At 42.3% G+C, this 18,292-nt stretch overlaps 1 protein-coding gene across 5 annotated transcripts in view; it reads left to right on the top strand.

Moving 5' to 3' along the window:
• The first annotated feature begins 924 nt into the window (after nucleotides 1-924).
• Nucleotides 925-18,292, top strand: part of OPHN1 (oligophrenin 1) — a 314,749-nt gene continuing 297,381 nt past the window's right edge. For 3 of the 5 annotated variants that reach the window (XM_081043828.1, XM_081043826.1, XM_081043830.1), the window contains exons 1-2: nucleotides 925-1,622; nucleotides 1,756-1,913. In XM_081043828.1, coding sequence (XP_080899954.1) covers nucleotides 1,760-1,913 — 154 coding nt within the window. In that variant the 5' untranslated portion in view covers nucleotides 925-1,622; nucleotides 1,756-1,759. The remainder of the gene's footprint in view (nucleotides 1,623-1,755; nucleotides 1,914-18,292) is intronic. The other 2 variants (XM_081043829.1, XM_081043827.1) reach the window with 2 other exon arrangements.

Below are 18,292 nucleotides of genomic sequence, written 5' to 3' on the forward strand. Positions count from 1 at the left end.
AGTGGGGTCTATTTTTGATTTCTGACATCCAGAACTGTAAAATAATAAGTGTGTGTTGTTTTAAGTCACCAAGTTGGTGGTAATGTGTTACAGCAGCCATAGGACACTAATATAGGTGAATTGGCCATTTTTACTCTATTGACAACCCCAGTCAGTTCTGCCTTTTCTTAACTTTCTTCACCCGGCAATCGAATGATAAACACCTGTCCCAAATCAAAACACATCTTTTTGCCCATGCACGCATTATTTTCTAGCCCCTAACTACCCTTAATCTCAAGGAAGCACCTGTAAGACTACCCCAGCTCTCCTGCAATGGACAATGGACAAGAGACGTCTTAGTGAAGCTGCAAAACAATTAGTAACATCATTGTCTTAGGTTTTCCACTCACACATGGAAAATCACGTGCTTTCATTAACAGCCTATGCAATGAGTTGGGTGACAAAAACCACGCTTTGAGGTCCCATTCAGGAGAAATGGAACTCCTAATTATGGCATGTCTTTTTTGAGGGCAGGGGATTCTGAGCTTAACATAGAGATAGAGATCCTAAGAGTAGGAGTCACCCCTGCAGACGGAAAGCCCATGGGAACTGGAGAAATGGGAAAGGGGAGAGGAAAAGAAGTTGGTCGGTCAAAGGGAGGCTGGAAGGAAAAATAAACAATCCAACCAAGTAATGGGAAGTGAGAGATGGCCTCCCACAAACTCGTCCCGGGCTCTGGCTCCAGTTTCCAAAACTTTCCAGGTAGACGCCAGCGCGGGCGCACCTGCCCCTCAAGGCTGGGCCAGGCCAGGGAGCCTGGGGCAGGCAGGGAATGCATTTCTGGCAGTGCAGCCGCCCTGGCGGGGTGGTCGGGAGATCGCAGGGAGGAGTCACGGGGCGTGAAACGGAAAGACTACATCTCCCAGGCCGCCATGCTTTCCAGCTGGAGTCCTAGGGCGCTGACTGCTCCCCAGTTTCCGTAGGGAAGCGCCGGGCCACCGCGGCTATTGTGCGTCGCGCTCTCGCCCTCCTCTTCCCGCTGGGGTGTCTATGGAGCAAGGCTACGTTTCCTTGCCGCCTCGGCTTAACCCTTCCGTCGCCTAACAGGACAGCAGGCCGGCTCCCTGGGACCAGGAAGAAGTCTTGGGAGCCGGAGGACTCTGGTAACAAAACCCTAGGGTGCAAGGCAGACACTTGAAGGAGACCGAAGGCTCGGGCTCGGTACCAGGGCTTGGCTGGGGCGGGGCAGAGGCGCTGGCTTTAAGAAGGGGGAGGGGGCCGTGCAGTCAGGGTTGCCCGCGGAGTTCGGCAAAGGAAATCTGCTAGCTCCGGAGCCGAGAGTGAGGAGCGCGGAGAGGCGGCTCCCATCCCCAGCGCTCACCCCCGCCTACACCCTGGGCGGGCCGAAGTGTCACGTTTGCAATTGCTCTGGAAGGATCCGGCCGGTCTCCAGAGGCGAGCCGGGCTGTGGTTTCTGCTGTCCGTCTGGGGAGGCGATGCCTAGGGGGCATGCTGCTTAGTAGGCAGTACCCTGCTGGGATCCGTCTGCGTTAGTTAGCTCTCCCAGACACCTGAAGCCATCGCCAGGCCGCCGGTTTCCGGTACAGACCAGCGAGCTCTCCCCAGGAATCTCATCAGAACAGGTACCTGTCCTCCAAAGGGAAGGAGTGTGCGAGCTTCCTAAGCAGGTCGTATGCTCAGTCCATCCCATCTACTCTCCCAACTGATGCTCTTGTCTTTGTGTCTTTCCTTTCTCCTTCCAACCCCCGCCATCAGAATCATGGGGCATCCCCCACTGGAGTTCAGCGATTGCTACCTGGACAGCCCCAATTTCCGAGAGAGGCTCAAGTGTTATGAGCAGGAGCTGGAGAGGACCAATAAGTTCATCAAAGACGTGATCAAAGACGGCAACGCGCTTATCAGTGCAATGAGAAGTAAGTGGAAGGCTTCCATGAGGTGTTTCCCTGATCTGTGCCAGCGGGGATGGAGTTTAGAACTTTCCGCCTTTCCTTTTAGTGCCTTGACCTTATAAGACAGGATCTGTAGCTGTGTCAGGGACCCTCCTGCTCTGCATCTATCCTTACCTGGCACATTGTTCCAAAGGGACAATCTGCCTGTACTGTCAGACGTGTTTAGCACCCATGTCTGTGGCAAGCGCGCATCCAAGCTGACTGAGGAACTGCCCCAGCACCTCCTAAAGAATTGGGAGTTAAAGCCAGCATCTTGAGTAATGGTTTTGTCCTGGCCTCTGGTGGCTACAGATAAGTGTGGGGGCAGTGAAATGTTTCTCGTGACAAGTTATTTTCTGAGAAAAGCACCTTTGCCCCAGGGATTTTTTTTTTTTCTTTAAGTAACTGAGCTATGGTTTTGGTTAAGGTCAGTCTCTAAGCTCAGAATTACTGGATGGCCTCACGTGCCACTGAATTCTGCTTGAGGGTGAAACAAAGCCCTGCCTGGTCCCTGGCACAAGAAGCCCAGCCCCCAGGGAGCAAATTGCAGGGCTAGAGTTGGGAGCCACAGGACTGAGGGAACCTCACCTAGCTTGGCTTTCCCAATGGTCACAGCTGACAGCTGTGGGACTCCCCCCCTCCTTCCCTACTGTGTGTGGAATTTTTATTTCTGCTAGTTGGCAGAAGGCTTGGAGTGAGAGAAAGAATAATAAACATCCTCAACAAGAGTGCAGGCAAACCAACCCCTTGTGCCAAAGTATATACCCAGAAGAATGGACCATAGTAATTGGGTGGAGTGATCATTAATTTTTTTTTCTTTTCTTGGCTGCAAGATGATTGTGAAAAATAAAGTCAGACTCACTGGCAAATATGCCCTGTATAACTTTGTTCTGTGGATTTATCCTCACAATAGTGTGTCTAGGTCAAGTGTGGGGCCCTTCTTAAGGCAGATGCAGGCACCCGAGAGCAGGGAGAAAGTCTTGGGGCAGCAGGGCAGTGGTAACTGCTACCAGCCGGCCCTGGTGGGCTCTGATTTGCCCCCAGAGTCTGCTTTCTTGGCACATGCCGTCCGTCTTCTTGGTCACAATATATAAACCATCCATGTTCCTGCCAGTCGTTGGATTGAATTTGATCATTTAATGGTTTCTCCTGTTGTGGCCTGAGCAAGAGTAAACTCTTGGCAGCATGTTCAAGATGGGGTATTCGAAATGCTCATCCTTGGGGACTTATAGGCCAGGCTTTGGGGTGTGTCACCACCGACTGGAGTTCACTGAGAAGGTAAAGCCTGGACGATTGTGCCACAGAAGTAGTTAGAAAGCTGAGGGTTCACCAAAAGGAAAAGGGGCATGTTCAGGTTTTTATTTATTTATTTACTTATTACAGTAAACTACTTGGTGCAGTGTTCACAGTCAAATGATGCCCCTCATAAGCTCCAGAAGAGAGCTTGTGAAGTCTATGGTAAGCTGAAAGTGTTTGTGCAAACTAATGGCCCGCTAAGGCACATCAGAGAGATTAAGATTCGTAAGGAAAAACAAACAGTTCAATAAAACATTCGAGGGAGGGCAAAAGTTTTGTTAGCTGGGGCAAGTCAAGGTTTGTATTCTTTCCTCCTCTTCTGAGACAGAACAATTATGCAGGCCCGGACCTTTGAATATGAGCAAAAGATCCAAGAGGTATTTCGGCCCAGAGGGCTTCTTGATATTTATGGTGCTTTTCTGTTTCTGAGTCTACACAGAAAGCCGAAAATAGGACAGGTAGGAAATAAGACCCAGCAGCTAACCCATACTTCATTTCTTTCGTTTAAGTTGCATGGTTCTAAAGCCGTGATTAGCAAGAGGCAGAACAAGAGGCAGAGGCGGGATGTGTCCCAGTGTCTTGACCACAGAAATGTTTATACTCCCACTCTGCTTCCTCACACTGTGCTAGCTGGGCGGCTTCTTGAGGGTAAGTGGGGTGGGAAGAAAAGAAAGTAGACTCTTACTTTGTGTGGAGGAAAAAGAAGAGAACACTGGGAATTGGTTTTCTGAGACCTGGGTTACAATCCGGGCATCACCGTCTTCGGATAACATGGCTCAAATCACTCACTTCATCTGTCAAATGGGGGTAATTCTACCCACCTCACAGGGTTGTTGTGAGGCACAAAGGAGTGAATGGATTATGTAAGTGTTTTGTAAATAGAAACTGCTAAATATTGTAAGTAGTTGGTAGTCTGTCTTCAGGTTAATAATATATCTACTGGTGAATGTGTACTTGTCAGTAGGTTTCTGACGGGAAATACATAAGCAGCTGGAGTTGGAATCATATTTTCTGCTGCCACCTTGTTGGGAAATGTCACTCCCTCCATTGACATGTCTCAGCAATTCATTTTGTATTCATGTTTGTGGGTTCATGTTGGCATTTGTTGTCTGGCATTAAAAATCAGGAAGAACGATTGACACCTCTTTGACTTATTAAATTGACCATTGAATCAAACAGCTAGTGCTTCTAGGAACTAATGAAATGCGTATCGTGCTGCAACCCTGCTGCAGTTTTTGTGACAGTTTTAGCCTCCTTGGACTCAGTCCTTACAGTTCTCCTCCTTGTGTCCAATTTCGTACAGAGCTCTAGGTGAGGTGTTAGTCACAACTGTGTGTGATACTTAATTTCTTAAATGTAGGTCCTGTTTGAATATTTAGGTTTACTTACCGTGTTTCCCCGAAAATAAGCCCCAATGAAGATTGTCAGCCAGACGGACACATTTAGTACGTTATGATGATGTTCTAGAAGAAGATGACATGACTGTATTTGAATAAATGTAGATTGTTGTACATGAAAAAATAAGACATCCCCTGAAAATAAGCCCTAATGTGTCTTTTGGAACAAACATTAATAGGAGATCTGGTCTTATTTTCCGGGAAATACGGTATAAGACCCAGCCTTATTTTCGGGTAAACATGGTCGATCTGTGCTCAGAAGAAATTGATGTTATGAATGAAAATCAGCATGTCTCCTTTGGGGAAGGGGTTGACTCCCCCCATTAAATGTCATTTATTTATAATTGTTGGAGTACAAGATGATGATGATAACTTAAACTAATGGCAAATAAAAACACCAGCTCTCCAAAAGCTGAATGTACTGCCCGTCTCTCTGATTGTTCTTTGTTTTCAGGGTGGCAGTGTTGGTCCCTGGTGGGCTTTGAGTATTTAGTAAGCACTCAGACTAGGTATTGTTCAGCGCAAGCTGTGTGGCCCCTGCTTCCAGCCCCATACCACGTGATACACCTAATGAGTGTTGTATATGGTTCAATGAACACATGCCATTCATTCAGTAAATACTTGTGTACGTACTATATTCAAGTCATCGGGCTCAGGGCTGTCACACATGTGACTGAGTGAGTCACAGATGGACCCTGCCCTCAAGGAGTTCCCAGACATGATCTAGGTTGGGATTGCCAGTAATATAAGGTAATACTACGTAAGGACAGAGCTATACGAGTGGGACAAGTGGATACCACGGTGTGTGACATTGGAGGGAGAGCTCATTTCCTGGTGGGAGGACAAGGAAAAGCAAAAGAAGAAGGGACATTGGAATTGGGCAGAATTAATAACACTTCACCACTTGTTTAGCTGTTCCCATGTGCCAGGCATTAAAACCTTGGAACAGCCTTAAGAGGTAAAGGTTGTTATTCTCATTTTATAGATGACGAAAGTGCAGTTTAGAGGCCTTCAGTAACTTTCTCAACTAACAAGAGCACAAGTCTGAATTAGAACCCAGAACTGACTCTAAAGGCCCTGTTTTTTTTTTTTTTTTTTTTTTTTTTTTTTTTTTTTTTTTTTTTACCACATTGCACTGTTTTCAGGGCAGGACATTTATTGTAGTAGGAACGACACAATGTAAAGGGACAGCAATAATTCAAGTCATCTGGAATATGGGGTACAGGAAGGGAGGTTTGGGAGATGAGGTTGGAATGGAAAGTTGAGGTGTTGACCATGTAGGACCTGTTAAGTACTTCAGACTTTATATACAGGGAGTATTAAAAACGTTTTTGGTGGGAGAGAGGCATAGTTTGAGCTGTCTTTTAGGAAGATTCCTCTGAGAGTGCTGTGTAAGGTGTTAGCAATTCCACAGAAATATTTGTGACTTTTCAGCAGTGAATTGATAGCTTTACATTTTCTTTGATGTAGCTCAGACGTCTTCTGCAAAGCTCTTCTGTAAAGGGCCATATTTTAGGCTTTTGAGTGCCATGCAGTCACTGTGGCAATTACTCAACTGCCATTGTGACGAGAAAGCAGCCATAGGTAATGCATACCTTGTTTCCCCGAAAATAAGACCTACTTGGAAAATAAGCCCTGGCATGGTTTTTCAGGATGCTCGTAATATAAAATAAGCCCTACCATATTTCCCCGAAAATAAGACCTGGTGTTATATTAATTTTTGCTCCAAAAGACGCAGTAGGGCTTATTTTATATTATGAGCATCCTGAAAAATTATGCTAGGGCTAATTTGCCGGATAGGTCTTATTTTCAGGGAAACACAGTATATAAAACGAGAGTGGCTATGTTCTGATAAAACTTTATTGACACTGAAATGTGAATTTCACATAATTTTCACATGTCACAGAATAGTATTCTTCCTTTGAATTTTTTTCAACTGTTTATATAAAAACCATTCTCAGATCAACTAGGGGAGGGGGGGGGGTCATACAAAAATAGGTGGCAAACTGGGTTTGTCCCAGTGGTCGTAGTTTGCAGAGCTCTGATATAATAACTAGCTAACCTAAAAAAAACTAAATGGGTTTTTATTGGTAAGGCAGTAAATATAGCTATTGGGAGAACATAACGTCATATTTCACATTTTCCATCAACTAGTTTTGGTGTGCTCTTAATTATGCCTACTCTGGATTCAGGAATGATGGGCTCAAAGGCTGTCAGGCTCCAAGGAGAAAAGTATGAAGCTGTTGGAAGTGGGATAAAAGAACCGGAGCGACTGGGGTAAAGTACAGTAGCACCACCCCATTCAAAAGATCTTCGCTTTCTCTGTGCAGTACCACTGTATACTGCATATGACAGACGGAATGATGACGTAATGGGAAAAAGCCCTAGACGTGACATCTAGATGCCTGGGGATGGTGATAGTTCTGCTCCTAATGGGATCTGTGACCTCGGGAAATCATTTCACTGGGCCCTAGGTCTGCAGCTTTCCAAAGGTGGGGGTCGTTAGGGGACCTCACTTTTGTCTCTAACATTCCATGACTTTTTGTTTTTTGCATTGTATATTTTATTTTAATCATTTGGGGAAGGAATAACCCAATTACAGCTCCTTACTTTAGGGCTACATAAATTTTCACCTTACTTTAGTGTACAGGACAGTATTTAATTAAACAAAAATAATGTAAAAAAGCCTGTCAAAAACCAAGGATAACATACTTCGTGTGTATATATGTGTGTTTGTATATACAGAGGGTGACAAAAAATGTATACACATTTTAAGAAAGGAAAACTATTACATTGTAATATTCAATATATACCAATAGCAAAAAAAAAGCCATGTGTATATCTTTTTTTTTGGCACCCCCAGTATTAAACAGGTATCAGAAAAAATTTCTACCACTAAGGCCACACATTCACACACACAACCACACATAGGCGACCTTGGACTAATGAAAACTGTTAAAAGAATACAAAATACGCATTCTATACTAAAAATGTACATAAAATTGATAAAGTAGAAATAATAGAATTGGTATAAGTTTTATAACCTATCTTCCATTTTTACAAAAATGTCACTTTCTTACATTCTGTTCTTTTTTATTACTATTAAAATTTATTGGGGTGATAATGGTCAACAAACCACATAGGTTTCAAGTGTATAATTCTATGTAATACATCATCTCCATATATCCCATTGTGTGTTCACCACCCAGAATCATTTCTCTTTCCATCACCATATATTTGACTCCCTTTACCCTTTTCTACCATCCCCCTTCCCACATTTTGTTCTTCTAAAGACAAGAGTTTTAGATGTTTGCATTAAGGTGACCTTTTGAGGTGCCAGTTCAGCTCTTGCTTTGATACCTGGGACCCCTATTTGATAAGTAATTGCTTTTCTGGAAGGATGGGTTGATTCCATCTTGGAGGCAAATTTGATATTGAATATACTTAGTGGAGCCATCATTAGCTTGGCACACAGAACCTTGGTGCTAGTTCCAAGTCCGCCACTAGCTAGCTGTATGATACTGAGAAAGTCCGTAGTTTCATCAGCCTGAGTTTTCCCATTTGTACAATCAGAAGTTTGGTCAGTGAGCTTCAGGGTTCCTCCTGGTGTTACCATTCTGTTTTCTGGGTTGCCAAATGTTTTGCTGAGATAGTTAAGCAACCTAAACTGATTCTGTCATCAACTTTAGAGTCAATTCATTTTTACTTTGGGAGAGTGGGCAAAAAAAGGAAAAATACAACTGATAGGTCCAGCATGAGTAGATGACTTGAATTGTGCTTGCTTATCTGATCACCCTCTCGATGAGTGCATCTTGACAGGTGTCAACCTGATGCCCTTCAGTTCTGTCCTAAATAGTTCTATAGTGAGGGAAACCGAAGCTTTGAATCCCTTCGGGGTGGGTGTAGTGCCATGCTGTGCAGGGAGGAGGTGGTGATGTAATATACATTCTCAGTCAGCAGACATCCTGTCATTATCCCAGTGACAGTAATCAGTTCCTTGGAGCACGTGGTGTTACTCAGATCAATGTAATGAGTATGTCGTATGGTACTGCTGTTCGTAGAGGTGAAGCAGTGTCAATGGAATTTGGTGGAGACGATACTGACATGTTTGTTGAAGGTATTCAGAAGACCAAATTCCAAAGTAGCTGGACTAAGAGTTCTGTGGGGAACAGGGTGAAAAAGTGAACCACGCCAGACTTTCAGTGAGACCACTTCTAAGAAGCTGCTTTTTTTAAGCGATGGTGGATGGTGTTAGGGTGGGATAGGGAAGATTATGACTTGACCTGCTTGTTAAGAAAAGTTTTTCAATTGGCGTTAAGAGTGGTGAAGGAAAATTACTTTTCAGCTTTACTTTTTATAGCCTCATTTTTTAAAGCATGGCCAAAAACTTTTGTTTAACCTGGCATCTGTTTCTCTAATCAGTTACTTACTACAGAAATTTCCCTAAAAGCCTGTGAGGATCTGGAAAGACACATATTTTTCCAGGGGAGTTCCCTGAACATCTTGAGCTGATTTCCTCTTTCTTTCTAGTGGGATGGACGGCCCTCATGATGCTTTATCGGGGTTTCATCAAGTGCTAAAGGCTTGCATAATGTAAAGGCAATTCTGTTTAACTCAGCAAAGATTTACTATGTGTCAGGCACCATCCTGGAAATTGGGGAGATAATGGTGAATAAGGTTGCTATGGGCTCTGCCCTCTTGGAGCATACATTACGGGTCTGATTACCCACTTAAATAATTTAATTACAATTGTGAGAAGAGCTATGACGAAGAAGTTTAGGGTATGATATATGTTCTATCACATTACAAAGTGGGGATTTGTGGGAAAAAAGGAGCTAGACCATGGGGATGCAACTGTCCATAGGGAAAAAGAATAAACTGAGGAGGAAGAATTCCTAAGTCAAAGCTCCCTGTTTTACTACCTTGGTAGTTAATGGCCCTGGTAATGAGCAAGACTCTTCAAGTGAATGGAGTGTTTCTCAGTAACAGACAGGGTGTAATATTTCACGTGGGATCTTTAGGGAAAACTTAAAGTACCTACTGCATCCTTCTTCTTATATGCGTATATGAAAAATGCTTTTTGGGTAGGTAACACATGAACATGGTACAAAATTCAAAAGGTAGAAAAGGTAAACCTCTCTCCTCCCATGTCCAGTTCCCCAGTTCTCCACCTTAGAGGCAGCAATTGGCAACTGTTTGTTTATCCTTAAAAAGACTTTACCCCAGTGCTTCTTCCAACTTCTGCTTCCTCGGGAGTGTGTTCCATTGTAGGCAAATTCCCAGCCATCCTGTGGCAAGATTTCTTTAAGATTGTACTTGGAGGGAATGTTGGACTAAAGATCTCAGAAAATCACCTCTTCCATAAAAGAAAAAGGACACTGGCAAAAATGGTCACAATCAACTTTTTCAGAACTCTAGAAATTAGACAAAAAGCTTGCAACAATCTGAAGAGTGTTTATTGATGAAAACATGTTGAATCTCTTTAGCAGCAGGGTTTGTGGCATTTTATTTAACTTATCCTGCCTCTCATCTCCTTTCCCGAGCTTTGAGGTAGCCTCGAAAAACCAAAAGCTTCGTAAACACAGTTGTCATGGAAACTAGCAGTCTTTCAGCACTTGAGGGGGAAAAGACTGGGTTTGTAGCTCCTCAAAACTCATATACCCAGAGTCTTATCACTATTTAACCTGCCTCAAGGTAACCTAGAAAAACCCCACTCACAAGGTTCTCATTACTTCATCTGCTTTAGCACTAGCTCAGTGGGAAAAGTTCTATCCCCAGGGTGTTTAGCATCACAGCTTCCTGAGGCTGCAATGTTAGTCAGGAGAAGCAAGAGCCTTGCCAGAAACACAAAAGGAAGAAATGGGGAATGAGGTATCCATAGGGGCTTTGGAAATCTCTGACATATTCCTGGGGGTCTAGAAAGCCATGTGCATACTCAGGGCTTTGCATGTGCCTAGAAAAGACCCAAGAGGGCCCCAGTTTCTCTCCTGTGCCTGAAATTAAGGCAGAGTTTTAAACTGCCTGGCTAAGTATTAAAGGAATATCCCAATATGCACAAGAGCCCCTCAGCAAAAGGTGGGAGACTTAATGGTTCAAGACATTTAAGATCTTTGAACACTCACTAATTGTCACTAAGCTAATCAAGTAGAGACTTCAGTGGCCACACACTACAGGGAATACATTACAGAATTAGTCTAAGAAAGATACTAAACAAACAAACTGCAGCAACAACAATGACAAAAATGACAATAGCAATAAAGCCTGGGGGGGTCAGAGTCTGATTTCCAGAAGTACCAAATTATGTTGTCAAAAATGTCCAATTTTCAACAAAAACTGATCACATATTCGAAGAAACAGATGTGTATGGTTCATATACAGGAAAAAAAAGCAGTCAGTAGTAATTGTCCCTGATGGCGCCTGTGTTGGAATTTAGACAAAAAATTTAAATTAGCTAAATTAGATCTTTCCAATCTAAAGGAAACCATGTCTGAAAATTTAAGGGAAAGCATGAGAATAGTGTCTCACCAAAGACACAATATAAGGACATAAAAAATTATAAAGAAGCACCAGATAGATATTCTGGGGTTGAAAGTAAAATAACTGTCATGAAGAATTCACTAGAGAGGCTCTACAGCAGGTTTGAGCTAGCAGAAAAAAACCACAGAACATGAAGATAAGTCAATTGAGAATATCCAGTCTGAGCAAAAGAAAGGAAAAAGTTAAGAAAAATGAACAGAGCCCCAGAAACTGGGACACAACCAAGTGTATTAACATATGCATAATAGGAGTCCTAGAAGGAGGCAAAAGAGAGAAAGGAGCAGAGAGAATATTTGAAGATATAATGACCAAAAACTTCTCCAATTTGATGAACAACACTACTCTCCAGATCCAGGAAGCTCAAAAAACTCCAAGTACGATAAACTTAAGGCGATCCATACGTAGGTACATTATAGTCAAACTGATGAAAACCAGAGACAGAGAATCTTGAAAGAAATAAAAGAATAAAACAACTCATCAGGTGAATGGGATCCTCAATAAGATTAGGAGCTGACTTCTCATCAGAAACCATGGAGACCAGAGGCAATGGGCTGACATATTCAAAGTGCTGAAACTGAAAGAAAAAGGTGTCATCCAAGAATTCTGTATTCATCAAAAGTATCTTTTAAAGACAAGGGAGAAATTAAGATGTTATCAGATAAGCAAAACAAAAAGAGTTTGTCAGTAGCAGACCTGTCCTATAAGAAATACAAATGGGAGTCCTTCAGAATGAAGTGAAAGAATGATGGATGACAACTAAAATCTGCCCAGAATATTAAGAGCACCAGTAAATGTAACTACATAGATTGATGTAGTTACTCTTTTCTTCTCTATCTGATTTAAATGACAGCTGCATAATGCAAAAGTTATAAAACTGTTGATGAGCTTATGATATATACAATGATATATACAATATACAAAGATACAATATGTATGACAATATAGCACAAAGGAACGGGGCAGGAAACAATGATATTGGAGCAGCATTTCTATGTTTTCTAAGTTAAGTTAAAATTAATCTGAACTAGATTGCTTTAAGATGGTAATTGTAATCCTGAGGTCAGCCACTAAGAAAATAACTACAAATATATAGTAAAAGAAACAATAAAGGTATTAAAATAGTACACGAGGCAATAGCTATCTATTTAATACAAAAGAAGGTTGTAATGGAGGAGTAGAGGAAAATGATATGAGACATACAAAACAAATGGCAGACATAAATCCTACCTTATAAATAATTAAATTAAATGTAATTGGAATAGCACTGTAATATAAAGGCAGAGATTGGCAAAATGGAAGAATTGATCAAAAATGGATAAATTGATTGAAAATGGGGGCTAGCAAGAAGATGGTGGCTGAGCCTGCAAGCGGAGCAGTGAGGGTTTCGAACAGTGTGGCTCCTGTTTCTTGTGTCTCCAACCCAGCCGCCGGCGAGACTATAGTGGTGTGACTCCCATATTTATGGCTCCGTGGGTGTTCCTTTTTGGCCTCACTATATCCTGCATTCTTATGTGGGAGCCGGAATAGAGACCCCGCAGGCCGCTCCGCATGACAAATGGCGCAGTGAGCAGGGTACAGTGCCGGTCAAAGCTCTCCGAAGGGCAGTGGAGCAGTTTGTGAGTATGAACACTCAGTCTCAGGAAGACCAGGAGGAGCACCTTCCGGAGAGCTGGAGGAGTGGAAAGACGTGCGCGGTTCTCCAACCAGCAAAGGCCAGAGAAAGCCAAGGTCGTTGCGGCCCTGTGAGCTGGGGAAGTGCTTGCTGAGGCAGCTGGGATGCGGGACTTGTAGTCCCAGGAAGAAACGCTTGCTGAGTCCTCCGTGGGAGATGAGAATGAGGTCAAGGTCGTCCTTCACCCCCAGGACAGCCCTGGCGAATGACTATGGACTATTGGGAATTGCCTTCCATCCCTGATTTAATGGACAGCTTGACTGTTTGTTTGGGAACATACCACCATATAGTGGAACTGGCGGATGTTTGCTTTTGTGGCTTGACGGGCACCATCAAGAATATGTAAGCACCTTGTCTGTGAGCCGCTGTTGTTCCAGCACGGTACCCTGAGAGGCCCAGAGAGAGTGGCAGTGCCCTGAGAACCCTGGCTGTGCCCAGAGAGAGTGGCAGGGCCCTGAGAGCCCTGGCTGAGTCCAGGAAGTCTGGCTGTGCCCAGAAGGACTGGTGGTACCCTACGAAGCCCAGGAAGTCTGGCTGTGCCCAGAAGTTTTGGTGCCCTGAGAAACCCTGGCTGTGCCCAGAGAGCCTGGCTGTGTCCAGGATATTGCATTCACCTCCAGGCTCCTCGCACAGGGCCCCTTGCGGAAGACGCTTGTCGCGTAGATTGTGAGGTGAGACCCTGTAGGGGTGGAGTGTGGGGACAGAATCCCAGAAAGCAGATTCCAGGCTCTTGGCCTCACAAAGAAAGGTGCTGGCTCAGGTAGTAAATGGCCATCAACTGTGACTAGATGGCCATCAGCTGTGGCTAGTTGGCCGTCAGCTGTAACCAGTGAGCCATTGGCCACTAATATAACTGCCGTGGCTACGCTAGCAGTAAAATGGGGGCTAGCAAGGAGATGGTGGCTGAGCCTGCAAGCGGAGCAGTGAGGGTTTCGAACAGTGTGGCTCCTGCTTCCTGTGTCTCCAATCCAGCCGCCAGCGAGAATATAGTGGTTTGACTCCCCTACCTACAGCTCCGCGGGTGTTCCTTTTTGACCTCACCATATCCTGTGTTCTTATGTGGGGAGTGGGAGCAGAGACCCTGCAGGCTACCCCACACGACACCCACAAAACCCCCCAAAACCTACAGTACAGCAAAATCGGATTGGCTACTGTTTTCTACCCAGCAACTATGCCCCTCCACACTTTATGAAGGTGTGTGTGTGTGTGTGTGTGTGTGTGTGTGTGTGTGAATAATGGGGATGTTGATGGCGGGGGATGAGGATAGAGTTCTTGAGGACAACCAGGCAGGATGGGCTGGAAAATAATAGGCTAGGTCCTGAGGAGTAGCAGGTCCTGAGGAGTAGCAGCACGTGGATGGTGGATCCCTATAGCCCTGGTATATTCCCAGAGCAGGCCAACTAAATGGGCACTGACCTAGAGATTCTGCTGTGCTGGAGATCAGCCACAGAACCCCAAATTGCCCCCTCCCTGGTTAGGCCTGAGAGAACAAGCACCACTATGTGGTGCCAGACCACACCTGAATCTGAGAAGGATTTATATCCTGCGGCCAACCCCCCAAACTCCTTGTCTGCAGCAGTGTAATTCTGCATTTTAGGGGATTGAAAATTTTGGACTCCAAAGACCATGTTAAGCAGGGTTTTATTTGAATGTGGATTCCAAGGTTTGAAAAGTGCTTATTCTCAAAAACATGTTAGTATGGTAGATATGAACATAATTTTAAGAAAATAGAACCTTCTAATTTAGTCCGATCTCTGCCACAAACCAGTTTTGTGACTTTGGACAAGAAATTTGATCTTTCTGGAATTATGTGCTAAAAATAAAACCTGGTAATATTTCCAACATAGCTTCTGGCTTCAAAAACAATAAGCTTTTAAATACAGATATGTTCAAAGTCATGAAAGTGAGTTTTATGCCTTGCATCTAAGTCACTGAAACGAAGGAAAAAAGTAATGGCGCTAAACAATGTTTGCATCCACACTTTTGACTGATTAAAAAGAATGAATTATAGACAATAAACATCCTGAAAGAATACAATCATCTTCATAGCACATATGAGCACATATAAGCTTAAGCATAGTATCATTAAGGAGGGTTTCCACTTTTTTATTTTATTTTTTTTTAAGGCAGGGCTTTTCATGTAAGTAGGGAATTAAAAACAATGTTGATTAGGATTAAGGAATTAATACTTTGTGTTTTGTCAATTAGAACTTTAAAAGCTTCCAAAATGGAAAGTGGGGACTATATTTAGGGGCATGATCAAAGAAACTTACTTTTAAAATTGACATCGGTTAAGCTTATTCTTGTACCTTAATAAAAAATAAGATGAAAGTGTAGTTGAATGATGATATTACTCAAATGTATATATTTTTGGATTGAATAATGAAAAATTTTAAGTGCCATTAGCTCTGGGAACCTAAAAATTTAAAAAACAAAAAAAAAAAGAAAAAATTAAAAAAAATTTAAAAAATTAAAAAATGGATAAATTGATTGAAACATATGCTGTTTTTAAGAAACACATTTTGGACTCAAAGTCATATAAGTTGAAAGTAGAAGGATGGAAAAATATACCAAGCAAACAGTGAACAGAGAGTTAGGATGGCTATACTGATATCAGACAAAATAGATTTTAAGATAAAGTTTTTATGACATACAAATAAAAACATTTCAGTGGTAAAACAGTCAATATCTCAGGAAAGTATAAAAGTATAAACATATGCACCTAATAATGGAACCCGAAAATACATGAAGCAAAATGGACAGAACTGAAGGGAGAAATTGATAACCTAACAATAATATTAGGGGATTTCAATATTCCACTTTCAATAACAGCTAGAATAGCCATATAGAGTTCAACAAGCAAGTAGAAGACTTGAACAACATTATACACCAACTAGGTCTTTTACAGACATCTGTAGAACACGTGACACCAACAGACTACACATCTTCTCAAGTACAAATGGAATTATTGAGGCTAGACCCTCTGCTAGGCTACAAAATATGCCTGAATATATTTCTTCATACAAAGTATGTTCCTAGCCACAGTGGAATGCAATTACAAATCATTAACAGAAGGATATTAGGCAGTTCACAAGTATGTGGAAATTAAATATCACACTCCTAAGTGACCAGTGGGTCAAAGAAGAAATCACAAGGGCAATTAGAAAACACTTTGTAATGAATGAAAATGAAAATATAACATGCTAAAAATTATGGGATGCAGCAAAAGTAGTGCTTAAGGGAAAAATTGTAACTTTAAACACCTGCATTAGAAAAGAAGAAATAGCACAATTCAATAACCTAACCTTCTATGTTAAGAAACTAGAAAAAGGAGGCCAAACTAATCCTAAAGCAACTAGAAGGAAAGAAATGATAATGTTTAGAGTGGAATTAATGAAATAAAGAGTAGGAAAACCACAGAGAAAATTTTCAGAAGATCAAAAGTTGGTTTTTAAAAAGATAACATTGAGAAACCATCAGCTAGACTTACAAAGACAAAAGAGAGAGGACTCAAATTATTACAAGCAGGAGTGAGGAGGGCACAGTACTACCAACATTACAAAAAAAAGAATAAAAGGGAATACTATGAATAACTTTAGGCCAATGAGTTATAAATGTAGATGAAGTGGACAAATATCTAGGAAGACACAAATTGGAAATTCACAATAAATGGAAAATCTGTGTAGACCTATAATAAGTAAAGGCATTGAATTAGTAATCAAAATATTATCCACAAAGAAAAGCCCAGAACTAGATGGCTTCAGTGGTGAATTCTTCCAGAGTTTTAAAGAAAATTAATACCCATACTTAATAAACTATCAAAAATTAGGAGAGAACACTTCTTAACATTCTCTGAGGTCTGTAGTATTCTGATACCAAAACAAAAGACATCAAAAGAAAACTATAGACCAAATTCCCTTGAGTATAGATGCAAAAATCCTCAACAAAATAGTAGCAAACCAAATCCAGCAACATATAAAAAGGATTATATGCCATAATCAAGTGGAATTTATTCCAGGAATGCAAAGTTAGTTTAACATCTGAAAACCGATCATGTAATGTAATATACTAAATAATTAGTATAAGGGAAAACCCCATATTATCACAATCGATGCATTTGTTCTAAAAAATTTACTACCTTATTATGCTAAAAACACTAAACAAATGGTGTATTAGGTTTGTGCTTGTCTAGGGCTGGGGAGAGTTTTGGGATGTGTTGTGAATGCCAATGGGTAAAGGATTTCTTTTGGACGTTGTGAAAATTTTCTAAAATTAGATTGTGATGATAGTTGGACAGCTGTGTGCATATACTAGAACCCACTTAATTGTACACTGGAATGAGTGAATTTTATGGTATCTGTCCTACATTTCAAAGCCATTTTTTAAAAAAAGCTCGTGCTTGGAGAAACAGGTGCTTGGCTTATATACCTGCATCTTCCTTTGACTCTTCCTTATAGGACAACATACTTGGAAGGTTGTTTAGAAATTTTCACATCCACTCTGTTGGATTTATATCCAGGGAAAAGGCAGCCACTAGAGAGAAGGGAGTCCTCCTGGGACCGAGACCATCACAGGGCTCTCTGCACTGTGCTCTAAACTGGCTACCTTGCTCTGAAACTGTCTGCATGTTCGTTATTGGGACTGGGGGTGCTTTTGTTTGAAATGACCCAGTTGGCAGCAAAGAACTGTTTCATTCCCTCCCCCTGCACCATCATGGCAGGGAGCTGGCAGTTTCCCCATTGAGCAGTCTAGCCCCTATTTAATCAGGGTCTGCTAGTGTGACACCTGTCCTCTGTTTCCTGCCCCAGGAACCTATACCAGCTGGTTGGTCAGCTCCAGAGCCCTCCCCTCTTCTCTGCTCATCTGTTGACTTCTTGCAGCAAGTGCAGCTGCTTTCTATGTGGTGGGTAGAGTATACTAGGAAATGTGTGGCATTACGAAAGGGTGACACAGTTTGCCCCCCACCATATTATTTTTAATCTAGGGCAGCAAGGAATTTCTCACAAGTGGTAAGCAGTAGGCCCGGCACTCTAATACCGTATTAGGAACTTCAAGGCACTTCTTTGCAAAAGGTTTTCATTAAGAACTTCCCAGAAGCAGGAGGGCCACATTTCAGCTTCCAAGTCTTTCCAGAACCAGGCTGTCGTGGAAAATCCTTTCCCTGTGATTGGAAAAATATGTATTATGTATGTGCCGGTTGACAGCTGGAGACTAATCTGAATTCATCCATCCTGAATTTATTAGGTAGAGGGAGGAGGGTGGCGGATAAGCCATCGAGGTGTTTCATGGCTGTCCCTTACGACTTTGCTTTAGAGCAGAAAAAGAAAAACACCAAAAAACAAAAACTGGAAAGAAAGCTGTAAAGAGAATGTCCTTCCTACCACCATCACCATGCTGAAATTCTCTTCCTCTTAACATGGGAAATACTGATATCTGTCCATATTTGTTTTATCTGGACAGAT

The sequence above is a fragment of the Rhinolophus hipposideros genome (genome assembly GCF_964194185.1).
Source record: "Rhinolophus hipposideros genome assembly, chromosome: X".
Classification (NCBI taxonomy): Eukaryota; Metazoa; Chordata; class Mammalia; order Chiroptera; family Rhinolophidae; genus Rhinolophus; species Rhinolophus hipposideros.